Source organism: Aythya ferina (genome assembly GCF_964211825.1).
Source record: "Aythya ferina genome assembly, chromosome: 5".
Taxonomy (NCBI): Eukaryota; Metazoa; Chordata; class Aves; order Anseriformes; family Anatidae; genus Aythya; species Aythya ferina.
Window position 1 is genome coordinate 36,967,852 of NC_140301.1, and position 13,539 is coordinate 36,981,390.

The window sequence follows — 13,539 nt, forward strand, 5'->3', positions numbered from 1 at the left end:
CAAAATACTGTAGTGCTGGGAAATGTTGCTTTCTGTGCAAACCAAAAGGGTTTATGAAACTGATCATATTGCCTCTGAGCTGAAAGTAGGTGGCTTGCTGTGGTCTGAGATAACAACTGTATGAAAGTGTAATAGAATATTCTAAGAAACAATGATGTGTTTGGCAATGGCGTTTATAAAACTAGCAAAATGAATAATGCAAAATTAACCTTTACAGATTGTTAGAAGAGGCATTGAATTTTGTAGTAGAAAACTCCAGCCCCCTCTTAACTGTCTTGTACTGTATAAAATTTCTAAGTTCTAACTAAAGAAAATATGTAGGTACTCTATTGCTCATAATAGAGCTTACAACTGAAATTATTTCTAGATGTGGCACAGCATTGTGAGAAGCAGTGTGTGTAAACTTATAATGGATTCATCCCTAAGTAGGAGAGCGTTAATCTGCTTCCTGCTTCTTCAGTGAAGGCAGCAGACAAGGCTTCTGAAACTGTTTTGTGTATAGGAGGAGACATTTTGCTCCCTTGACACCATTTGTCACTTCAAAATTCATTAACATTCTTCAGTATGGAAGAAAAAAAAAAAATCTGTATGGTGAAAATAACTGTTCTAGCTGATAGTTCTGAGGACTTAAAGGGCTTGTGCATTATCACTTGTGTTTAATTATTGTTTGGCCTGTATATATACACTGTGAGAAGAGAAAAATGCATATTCAATGGTTAATTTATATTTGAGAACTTTTTGTCTGGAAAATGATCATTAAGCTAGAAAGAGATGAGTTAATAAGAATGTAAACTGACAATATTTTTTTAAAAGGCACTCTTCAGAATTGTCCTGTTCTTGTCTAATCTCTTTCTAGCTGCTCTTCTAAGATTCTGATTTTAAGCTAATTGCTTATTTTGTACTGCTTTTTAGCAGATCTGCTACCTGATCCTGTTCATCTGGTCACAGGAGTGCTTGTATAGAGGAAGAGGAGGAGGAAAAAATATGTTGAAGGGAAGGGTAGGACTGTCACAGTCTGGTTTAAGGTGCCTTGAGCTGCTAAGAAATTGTGCTATATAAACTAAATGATGGAACTTGACCAAGGTGTTCCACAGTAAAGAATGCAATAAGTATGTTTTGACTTGGTCATCTTTAACCAGGCAGTCCTTTCCATTATTGTATAGCTTTTGTGGTTTATTACAGGCTGTGACAAATGCTGTACATGGCACAGACAAATGTAGTCTTGAGGGCTGAATAATCTTGCAGTGGCTTTTGGAGAGCATGTTAACATGGCCAGTTTTTTCCTCTTAAATCCTATTTAAGAGGCCTATTTCCTGCCATCAGAGGGATGTCACCTTACAGCCTTAATAATTTCTTATTTTTTTTCTTGAGGTGAATGTTTTAATGGGTGTCTTTAGAATATCTGCTGTAGCTCTGTTTTCGGTTGCCTGCTTGGTGAACTTCCTTACCTTTGCTCAATATGCTTATCTTCAAAAACTTGCTATTTCTCAGTTTACCTGCCCACAAAATAGAATTAAGTACTGTAAGATCTTTGGATAAAAATATTTTTCTGGAGAGTGGTTGAAAATGTACACACTTTTTGTCTGAACCTGAGTCCTCACTTGCATATGTAGTGTTCAGTTTTGTTCCTTTAGCTGCACTGTACATCTTCGGATTCTGTCTACTTGACTAGGATTTGGAATTTTGGAATGCTAAGACCCTACAGAAAAAATACTTGTTTTATTAGTGTTTTATAAAATATATATATATATATATATAATATATATATATATATATTCTTCATTTTATAAATGAAGAATAGTAAAGACAGCTGTTGGAAGTTTCTATTTTGACTTTTCTTCCTCAAACTTTTTTTTTTAAGGATACCAACAGAAATCTGAGACATGTTGACCATTTACTAGGACAATACAGAGAATACAACAAGGAACAAACGGAAGCAATAGCAACTGTGAGCAACTTTCAGTTTATCTTAACTTCTTAAATCTTTTTTTTTTTTTTTTTTTTTTTTACCTAATAGCATTCATAGCTGAAAACTTTGAAGCAATGCACAGAATATATCAAGAGTTAAGAAGACACGAACAGAAACTTTTCATATTTATTTGAACAGTATAAAACAAACTGTAGTAGTTTGTTATATAACGAAACTAGCATTTTTTGTAGCTTTATTACTCTTCTATTTGGAGCTTATAAACCAGTTTATATTATAGTATGGTAGTATAGTATGAGATAAATAAGAAAAGCTGTTATTAATCCATAATGGCACTAGGCTAAAAAAGGGCTCTGATTTTCTTAATGACCATTTTTTCTGAAAAATATCTTGCATATGTGTTTTCGTATGTGTCTGTGTTCATATTTCAGTAAAATGTAATTTCTTTGCAGTTAAAAGAAACGCTGGAACAGTCTATAGGTCAGTTAAGGAGTCAAAGATTAAACCGAAGCTCTGGAATGAGAAGTGCTTCTCTCTCAAGCTTGTACCCTAGTGATCTGGATGGAGAAGCAGTTTCAGGTAAAATACTTAAGGTGCTTGAGTGTACTTAAATTATGTTGTATTGATATTATATTGAATGAAGAAATTGAAAATAAAAATGTATAAAGGTATTGGCATGAAGATATATCATGGATTATTTCAAAGAAATTCAGTTTAGAAATCTGTGACACCTGCATTAAGTTAAGCAGTTGTTTATTAGGTAAATGATTTCCATTGCATGTTTTGTTTTTTTCCTGCTGATATCTCAAGAGATCAAATGAAACATTGATACATGAAAACTGTCTTACCCACTTTATGATTTGTAGGTAAATGTAAGTCGAATCAAAAATGTTTTGCAGTTTCTGAAGCTTGCTTCACAGCAAAATGAAAACATGAATTTTAAATGCATAAGGTTATGGATATGTAGGTAAAATTGTATAAGGCTTAGTGGAAAAGGAAAAAAATAAACCAATGTATAATATACAGAAAAGTAGTTTTTTTTCTTCTACATCTCTTAAATTTAATTATTTTGGAGGGCAGGAAAGGTGTATTTGAGAGGAATATTCTTTCCAGAAATAGCATTTAATATATTTTAGTAGAAAACTTTAAAGTTTTCTGGTTTTTTTCTGGTGTAAAATCTGTGGCATAGTTTGAAACTGCAGTAGATCCAAATAGAGGAAAAAACATTGCTTGGGCAAATAAAATTTGAATAAAAAAGTCTACCTAATTCTTGGAGGAACAAAGGAAAGCTCCTTCTCTTTATTGCCCATCTCATATATCTAAATATTCAAAAATATTTCAACTATATGTCCATGCATTTTATGTACCTTTAGTAATTCTTTTGTTTATAACGTATTTCATATTGGCAAGATGAAACATGAGTTTTTCTCAAAGTAAAATTAAATGTTTCCTGTACAAAGCTTTGTCTTTCTTATTTATTTCTTTTATAAAGGGAACCGCCACTTCCTGCCTACTTCTCCTCTCAGGGATTATGGAGACTCACAGGACAGTAGACATCGAAGATCTAGATCTGCAAGTGTTCGATTCGTCAATGAGGCAGATAATTTGGACCAGGTAAGACCACTAATGGGAAGCTATTTCCCTACGCAAGCAATACGTGGTTACCAGGCTCTTTAATGTTAAATCAAATGATAAAACTAAGAATTTTACAGCTGTGAAGTGCCCTTTCAATGTTCTGTGCCATGTTTCATGACAGTCATCTATCATATCTATCAGTGTCAAAAAATTTCATGCAAATTTATCTTTATAGATAAAAAGGTACAGATGGTAGTAATGTCAAAAGTTATGAAAATGATTTCTGTAACTTTTTGGGCAACATAGGAGACAGAAATAATATCTGAATATTTAATTAGCATTATGCATATGCTGAAATCTGGTGTAGCTATAGAGGGGATTGCTCTTTAGTTAATAGCACTGGATCTCACTGCTTTTGCCATTCACTTCAGTCTAGTCTGAACTGATCTGTAGTCAGCTAGTTCTTCATTTTAATTCTAAATCTGACCTGTGAGTAGGATAATTTAACTCAGTACTTCAGGCAATTGTTGTGGGTGTGAGAGGATGTGTATGGCATGGTTGATTTTCAGACCTCTCCAGTCATGTCTACCTGCAGACTCTTCAGAAAATATGAATTAACTACTTTAATGGTTTACATTAAGTGAAGGTGTAAATATATAGTTTTTTTTCTTATTTTTATGATGACTGCTAGTTTATTCCTTACCCTTGCTTTCCATTGAGTGAATATAGCTTTACTGGATCATCAGGTATTTTATAAAAAACAAACAAAAAAACACTACAGTGTTTTGAGGAATGTTGAACTCTCTAGAAATAGCCATTTGTTATGACCATAGGCAGAAATTGGGGCAGAGATAGAGTAGCACTACTCAAATAAAAAAAAAAAAAGCTTCAGCTCTTTCTTATTTATATAACCACAGCCCCTTTCTTCTGTTCTGACTGCTTCTGGCGAAGGTAATTTTCTAGCGAAATGGATTTTTGACACATTTGAATCTTTGTCCTTCTCAAACTGATACATTCTGAAGATGTATTGTGTTTGTCAAAGCCTCCTAGACCAGGCTGAAATTCCTGGTCTGTCACACAGGGGAGAGGTTGATGCCTGTGCCTGAATATTGAGGGCAATCAGCTGGGCTGTGGAAGATTCAGTTTAAAGTCTTGCATATAGAACAAGGAGATGTTATAAGTGAGGGTTTTCCCAAACAGTGGCCCTAACCACTGAGCTGTTTACAGCACTCTGGTGCTTAAGCTGTTGCTTTTTTTTTTTTTTTTCCTCCCATGAAGGGTGGATGACCTATTACCTTTCTATTCTCTCTCTTAAAAGCTTTTACTACAATGACTATAATGTTATTATACACATTATATGACTATAATGTTAAGTCATTATAAACTATATAGTTTATAATGACTATAAACTAGTCTGCTAAATAAGGGAAACAGGAATCTAAATGTGACATTTTATTGAGGAAAATGGTGGTTTGTTTTTTTTTTCCAACTCTGGAAAAAACCTTTCTAAGATAGTATATAGAAATCTTGGGCAAAGTAAAATAGAATTCCTCAGTGCCTTGGTAGTTTCTGAAAACATCGTAGTGCTCTACTTGGTCACTTGCAATTTTACATGCTGTGCTTCTATAGTAGTTTACGTAGCTGAGCAGAACTTTGTCTCATTCATACTAGTATTTATTTAGTTTGTCCTGATGCCACCTGTTCAGATATTTCAATTTATCTTGTATTAAATTAAAAAGATGGTACAATGTAAAGTAACTGAAATGAACAAGGTCTGAAGAATAGAAAAAATATAGTCGGGAAACTTGTTTTAGCAAATCATGTACTAGAAATTAAACTGGATGAGCAAGTTTTGTGAAGAGCTGATAGAAACAGAAGCATACAGGCTTCATCCAGGCTGCTCTTCAATTCATGCAATTTTGTTATTTTCCAGATAAAAATAATCTGCTGCACTTCATTTAATATTTTCTTTTTAAAAGCATGTATATATGTATTTTTGGAATATCACAGATAAAAGCATCCTTAAAATTTGGTGCAATTTCTGTACTTTAATTTACAGCTGCATTCTTTCCACCAGTCTCTTCGAGATCTCAGTAGTGAACAAGTTCGTCTAGGAGATGACATCAGTCGGGAGCTTTCAAGAAGAAACCGGTATAAACAGAATATAACTTCCATGTGAATAAATAATTCTTAAATTCCTGTGTTCTTTTGTATTAAAACAAAATAATGTTGGAGAGTGGTACAGGTGAAACCAGTACTATGAAAGGTTCATTACCCGTAATCTCATCCAATGTTTATATGTATAAATGATGCACACACATTGATTTGTATAGTATACATGGCTACCTCCCTCTTTTTATATGTGGACAAAAAGACAGGGACTTGGGAATTTCTTTTACTAAAACTTTCCTTTATTTTTCTTGATACTGGAGTCTATTGAGGATAAGCTCTTATGCAGGCCATAATTTTTTTTTTAGTATGTGCTGTCTCAACATACGGTGCTTTGTCTAATCACAGTAACAGGAATTAGTCTTCTAATTCCTAGTAAGAACTAGTCCTATTCAAAAGGATTGTGTTGACATGTTCATAATTTTATACTTGTTGACCTGATACCTAGTCTTTCTACTTAGATGCTCTGATGTCTTCACTAGAGGAATGGAAATGCTTTCTATAATGAATTTTCCACTTGAGGCTGGTCTCTAATTATGCTAGGGTTTTAGAAGCCGTAGAATGACTCGGAGTAACCTAAAAATCCATGAAATTGTTGCTGCTTAAAATTATCATAGTTGATATTTAGTTTTTGCACTGCAGAATATAAGTCTTACCTGTATTTTTCTGTGAAGGACTGATGCAGAAATGAGAAAAACTCTAGCAGAATTGTCTGAAAAGCTTACTGAGTCCCAAAGACGAGAAACGGTGAGTGTGAATAACATGAAAAGATTTCTATTTAATGGTCTAAGCAGGATATGGGTTATTAGTATAATATATGTTTTGGTAATTAGTACTATGTATTGGTGTATATCTGAACAGGATTCTATCTAGGTTAGGATTGGTGATTGTTAACCTTCCATAATGAAATCAGCAAAACAAGTGCCTGTATCTCAGGTGCTTGTTTAAACTGAAAGTGAATGTTTTACAAATGTGTATATAGTGAAATTCTCTCTGAGAAATCATGTTTTTAGAGAAAACTGTTGTTTAACTTTGAACATTGGTGTGAACAGATAGCTTTTGAAATATACAAGTTAGTTTTTGCCATGTTGAAGAACTTCCATGATAACCATGGAATCTGAGTAATAATATTGATTCCTCTTCCTCCTTCTCTCCCTGTCCTTTTCAGTCCTTATCTGTGAAGCCTTTTGAAAGGGAAATGTCTCTTGTGGCTATAATTTTCTCTGGAGGCTCTGACAAATCAAAGGAGGAAGCGCAGCCATGATGAAGTCTCTTACTTTTTGCCTCTTGTATCTGCTGGAAGGAGATACTCTAGTCTATATCACTCAAATATGGAGGAGATCAGCTCTTGAGACGCAAGTCAAAGCAGTATTGCTGTAGGCACAAGGGAAGCTGAAAATCTAGTTAGGAGGTAAAAATCCTGCAGATAGGTCTTGACTTGAAGACTTGAGTCTATGCTTTATGTAAATGCTAATGTGATATCAGTAGCCATGCTAACATCTCAGAGCAAGTGTTATTTTCTCCTAGGTGGACCATCCTTCCCTAAAATTGCATGAATTGGTACTAAAGGACCTGGCAAGAGCTTTAGTGATGCATGTGTCACCGATATCAGTATTGTTGGCAAGGGCTGCTTCTTGGCACCAACAGACTTAGTAATTGTTTTTGTGTAAATTCCTGACTGTAGATGAAATAAGAGAGGGATTCAAGAGGCTGTGATCTCTCAAGACCAGTTATACACTTAACATGATAGAATCCATCAGTGGAAGACGACTTTCCTCTTCAGCTGTTGTAGAAGAATTTAACAGGCTGTCCTTGTTAGAATGTTAGCACTGTTTATATGGTAAGGAATTCTTTGATACTTACAGCTTCCTATGAGTGTTGTGTCCTGCTTCTCTACATACTTTTTTTTCCTCTGATGCACCAGGAAATAAGCAAGCTCTAAGTTTTAAGAAGGACAATTCACAAGAAAACAGCTGCTGCAGCTGTCTACGCCACAACTGTTCTGTGCTGTTGAATGAGAGAAACAAACCGTCCTCCTCAATCCTCTGGAATGCTGGCAACCACTGTATTTACATAAATGAAAGAAATAACTAGTTTTGGTTTGTGACCTCCTATAGCAGGATTTCAAGATTTGAAATTGGTTGCTACAATTTTATTCTGAGACAAGCAAAAGAGAGAACTGTAACAAAGAAGCCTTCAGTATTCTTCTTTGATATTCCTCTTACTGTTAAAAAGAAGTCTTCTATTTGTGAGAGAAACTATCATCCCATAAAGCTTTGAAAGCTGAAATGTTTAATGAAACACTTTTAATGAAGATAAGATTTCTGCAGTTGGCTGCAGTCACATGGTTTTCCTGGGTAGGACTAATACGACTTCAACAGGAATGTTCTACTCATTGCTGTTCATTAACTGTAGGAAGAACATGGGCAAAATAGAGGGAAAACCAGAAGGGTGGAGGATGGAGAAGGCAGGTCATTCATTTAGATCCCTCTTTTGAAGGTTAAAGCAATTGCTGTTGTTCAGTTTGCAGAAGGGTTATGCGGAAAGGAGAGACCTAGCCCTGTATGATGGAAGGTCAAAAAGTAAATGTCTAGGGAACAATACTAGGATACAAATGCATCTAACGATAGTTCTGTACGATACTACTTTACTTATTAGTTGTGTCTTTATTACTTCACTTCAGAGAGGTTGTTTATCATCTTCAATGTTACCATCTTTTTATTTGTATTCTATTTTAGGGGTTTTGACTGTAAATTGTCAATTTGAAATCTTGATAATTTGACGGAATGAGTTTGTAGCAGGAACATTTGTTTCAGCTTAGGGTCCTTAAGCCTTCATTTCTGTAGGGACTTGTAACCACATTCTTACAGCTGTACTGTTCAGAATGGTCAGTACTGTATGAAAACTGCTTATATATAAACTACAAAAATGTGATAATAAATGTCCAAGGTCTCTTCGATACAGTCAGTCTGAGTTACTTGCTTAGAATTTATTTATTAGAGGTTTATGATTTGAGAACCTTTTTGATGTTGAAGCTGACTGCTTTTTTCCCCCTATATTAGAGAGTTACACGACACAATGTGGTGGTTTTACTCAGGTGGGCAGCCGAGCTCCACCACAACCGCTCTCTCACTCCCCCTCTCCTCAAAGAGGAAGGGGGAGAAAATACAACACAGAGAGCTCGAGGTTTGAGATGAGAAAGGTTTAATTAGAGGGAAAGGGAATGGGGAGGAAAAAAAGAAACAACAGAAACAGTCAGTCCACGTGGAAGCACAGAGAAAGGGAAAAAAAAATTATTCTCTACTTCCCATCAACGAGCGGTGTTCGGCCATGTCCTGGGAAGCAGGGCCTCAAAACGTGTAGTGTCTGTTCAGGAGGAACAGCCCCCTCCCCCACGAGAGCCCCCCCTTTTATTGCTGAGTGTGACATCAGGTGTTATGGAATATCCCTTTGGTTGGTTTAGGTCAGCTGCCCCAGCAATGTCCCCTCCCCATCACTTGCCCACCCCCAGCCTGCTGGCTCTTGGGGGCTTGGGAGGAGTCCTGATGCTGTGCCAGCACTACGCAGCAATAGACACAACACTGGAGTGATATCAGTGCTGTTCCAGGTACAAGTGCAGAGTACAGCACTGTGTGGGCTGCTGCAGGGAAAAGGTGACTCCAGCTCAGACAGACCCAACACACACAATCGATGCACATCAATGTTAACTTTAAAGGAAGCCTTTTCCAGTTTAGCATAAAAAAAAAAAAAAAAAAGATGACTGAGGTGGTGAGGCATAGCTGGATGCCTCTTTCAAATCAACCATTCCTTGTGACCGTATACTTGAGAATCTATGTACAGCTTTGGTAAAAAGGCTGCGGACTCTACAACTTCTGCTGTATCAAAATCTCTTATTTTTATCTAGAAATAGCTCAATAGATGATGGAACTCATAATTCTATGTTCTCCTCTTAGAGTATTCTCTAAGATGTTTCTAAGAGACAGTATCCTACACATCTGTTCTTTAACACTAATGGAAATCTTGGGATATGTTCTGAGATTTTTTTTCTTGAAACAAATTTGTATGTTTGAACTATACATTAGTTCAAACAGCTATAGAGGATGTCCATAAAGACCTATAAACAACTGAAAAAATGTTTATTTACGTTGTTTATATAAAGTATCCCTCTTTTTTTTGTTGCCATCTCCTCATATAAAGGCTCATCCCAAATAACATAGAAAGCAACTGCTGCAAAGCACAGAGTTGTTCAAAGTAAGTAGATGCATAGTTGAGATGGTGCTGTTGGAAGGTTAGTGTAGGTTATGTCTGTGGAAAAAGACAGATGTCAAGTAAAACAAATCTCACATGGAGTTCATGTGGTTAAGACGTCCCAGAGAGACACAGTTACTTTTAGATAAGTAACTGTCCCTCAGAGGACCTGATGTAGAGATTTTTGGCCTTGCAAAGGTGACTGTTGTAAAATGCATTTCATGCATTAGTGTTTGCCATGAGGGGAATGTTTAACTCAATATTCGGAGTGAAATCTGTCAAAGGACTTTGTCATTTCTGTGTTTTTTATGACTTCTGCTTCAAGTCTGCATTGACAATAAAATAGATAATAACAAAAGCAACAAAGGTCTGTTGAAATAGATTTCAGCCAGTAGGACTTCTGCACCAGAAATAACAGTGGAAAGCTGAAAAACGGGGGAGAAATTCAAGAAGTAGGATACTGCTTTTTGTAAATTAGGCATCCAGCATCTTCTACAGAATTAAATTTAGCTACGACTTAAATGTTATCCTGGTTTTAAACAGGACATTCTTTTCTTTTTGCTTAATTGGTGATAGGAGAACTTTTTTGGTAGCCTAATCCATTTTCATAGATTTTGCTGCTACTTGAAAACCTAACACAGAGATAGAGCTCCTAGTGTCATGATTATTGTTCAGGTAGGCTGTGTTGCTGAAAATACATCCTTCAATCATGTTCTAATATGCACTGAATGCAATAATTTAGTTTTAGCATTTCATGTCATTATGTAGAACCTCCATGTTCCTTGTTACTGTACTTCAGTGAATCACTTGTCTGCACTACGGCTTTTAATCTGGGGACAAGATGTGTTCTGTTCAGGTAGGAATGTTGTCCTGAATAAGGGTCATTTAGGATAGAGGAAGAGAAGTGAATTTTAGTCTCTTCTTCATATACAACTTACTGCTTACTTGCCTACTGCTTCTAATATTTCTTTTGTTGTTATCGCTCTTGTTGCATGTCACAGGTTCTGTGACAATCCAAGGAAGATCAGAGAAGCTACAAAATCAGGAAACACAGTTCTCATGGAAGATAATGTCTAAACCTGTAGATGGGTAACTGTCATGTTGGGGGAACTACATTTTTAGGTAGCATATTAACTACTTTGTAGAGCAAATAAACACAAACTATTCCAGAAGAAAAGCAGCTATTTGTTATAAACCACGTCCTGTGTGTGGCTTTTAATCTATGAAAGACTCGCTTTGTAACAATCACCAAAACAACAAACATAAGCTTGGCACCTCTACCATAGCAAAAAAAAAAAAAAAAAAAAAAAAAGTAAGCTTTTTACAATAACATCTGATTTCTAAAAGGGAGTTGCACAAAAATGAGGAAGCTTATTTGAATAATGTCGGGCAATGAGGAAGGTAAAATAGTTCAAGACAATGTAGAAGAAATTGGAATACACTACAGTAAGGACTTTAATGCCTTAGGAGATCTGAAGGTGATCAAAAGATACCTGATGGGACTATACAAGGTAAAAGGAAGTCCTTCCAGAAGTTATAGCCAAATGATAGAAGTGGAAAGGTTAGATAAACTTCATCAGCTAAATATAAAAATGGAGTAAGGTAGGTTAAAAATAGTTTGATGAAGAGGTTCCAAAGTTACACACACTGATAAACCCTGTTTAATGCCATAGTGTCACTAGGAGAAAATATGATTAAATGAGAAACAACGTTCAGAAAAGAAAACACCTGTGGAGAGGATGGGAGGCAGAATCTGTTCCTTGTTTTGCATCCATTTTTACCAGAGAGGCTTCTGGAAAGTTCCAGTGTAGAAACACATAAAAAGATTGGTGTTGGATCTGGAGGGACCTGTGCTTGGACTTCAGCTGTTCCATAGTGTAAATGATAATTAGTTTGGAAAATATGGTGATATGTGACCCAGTTTGTGGTATTGTGGTGGTGCTAAATTTTCCAAAACAGAAAACGTAAATTTACTGCTTTCCAGAAAGTCTTATTACTAAGCATGTCTAGGACATGAATGTGACATAGCAGCTGTCACAGAGAATGCAGAGGAAGTTGCTAATGATAGTACTTGGTTCTTTTGCACTATTACAAGATACAACATAATAAACCTGATCTGCTGTGGACTTCTGTGCTCTCTGCCTTCTTTGCCTAGTCTCCTCCCTGACTACTTGTGCAACCCTACAAAAACTTATGTTGTATCCTAGCTATGTAAATCCTTGTACAAGAACTCCTATGTTTTTCCCATGTTAAGCTTCATCACCATACTAGCCCTCCTAAATGCCACGTTGCTTTCTTTCCATAACGCTGACTTCCCCACTACCTTTAATTCCTTATGCTACCAACATATGTATTTTTTAAATACTAAATAGCCTAATACTTCATTTCAGATTTTTTTAAAACTTTATTTCAGGTGTATTTAAAGTACACAAATGACAACTGTGACTGTCATTCCCTAATTTTCTGCGGAGATGCAACAAGTTTAATGATAGTGTTATTTTTTGTTACTGTTAGATAGAATCATTGTTAGCTGTATTTTGTGAATTATTAGAAGTAACAATAAGTAGTAGTTTTCACAATAGAAATGCATGTGTTGTGACATGATCATTATTTTTATGCATTAGTTTACAGTAATTACTCTAATTATGGCTGCAGAGCGTTCATAACTTACATGAAAGAACATGATTTGATGAAGTACATTTTTTAACATCTCATGATGGTTTTAAGAGACAATAGAAAATTCCAAGTTGTGAGCTGACTACTCACCTGGCTGTGCAAACAAGAAACCTTTTCAACGCACCACTTTTTGTTATAAAGACAAAATGACTGTTTCATTCTTTTAAACCTAATGTTTTATGGTACTCATGAAGTATGAATGTGTCCATAATTATGTATCTGTTGCTACACAACTGTGTTGTTCCTGTTAAAATTCTATATCCATACACATGCATATATCCTAGTAAAAGCATGCTTATTGGTGAAAGTAGATATGAGAACTTGCTCCCCTCCACATACATCAGAAACTTGTAGTTGTACAAGTCTTTTAAATCTTTGTTTTATCTAGATACCGTTTAGTAATTTGGTAATACTGCTTTCTAGTGACTCCTTAAAGCTGTTAGTTTTGAAGTAGGGAGGATACTAATACATAAGTATTTTCCTTGCTGGTCTGTAACTTCAACGATGTAAATTTAATTTGCTGCCCACAAGAGGGTGCTCTCTGCTAGTAGCTAGAAATGCAAAAATAAAGTAGTTCTGGGTGTAGTTTAAAGTTGAATTATTGTACCTGTAATCCAGATTGCTTTAACAATTGACTGGTGTTACTTATATTAGTTTGAATACGATTTGAAAAAATATTGGGGAAAAGTCTTATTGATGTAAATATTTTGTGCTATTACAGTCATTCTCATACTTGTCAGTCATGGATTTCTGCTTATGAAGGAGGCGAATGGTGGTCTGTTTTATAGACAGGAGATGTGAAGGAAGTGGCTCTCCAGAGATTAACCAGACCAGTGGCAGAGAAGCCAAGATTTTTATATTGCAGCCTCAGCTTAGCCTGTACCAAACTTGATATATTTAGCACTTGATCAGAACCACCACTGTAAAGAAAAATATCATAGATG

General features: G+C 35.6%; 1 protein-coding gene across 9 annotated transcripts in view; it reads left to right on the forward strand.

The window, feature by feature from the left end:
- CEP128 (centrosomal protein 128) overlaps positions 1 to 13,539 on the forward strand; it is a 111,420-nt gene that overhangs the window by 4,816 nt on the left and 93,065 nt on the right. For 5 of the 9 annotated variants that reach the window (XM_084521472.1, XM_084521473.1, XM_084521471.1 and 2 more), the window contains 5 exons: positions 1,862 to 1,948; positions 2,380 to 2,506; positions 3,420 to 3,541; positions 5,562 to 5,677; positions 6,346 to 6,418. In XM_084521472.1, the coding sequence (XP_084377598.1) occupies positions 1,862 to 1,948; positions 2,380 to 2,506; positions 3,420 to 3,541; positions 5,562 to 5,677; positions 6,346 to 6,418 (525 nt within the window). The remainder of the gene's footprint in view (positions 1 to 1,861; positions 1,949 to 2,379; positions 2,507 to 3,419; positions 3,542 to 5,561; positions 5,678 to 6,345; positions 6,419 to 13,539) is intronic. The other 4 variants (XM_084521475.1, XM_084521469.1, XM_084521468.1 and 1 more) reach the window with 3 other exon arrangements.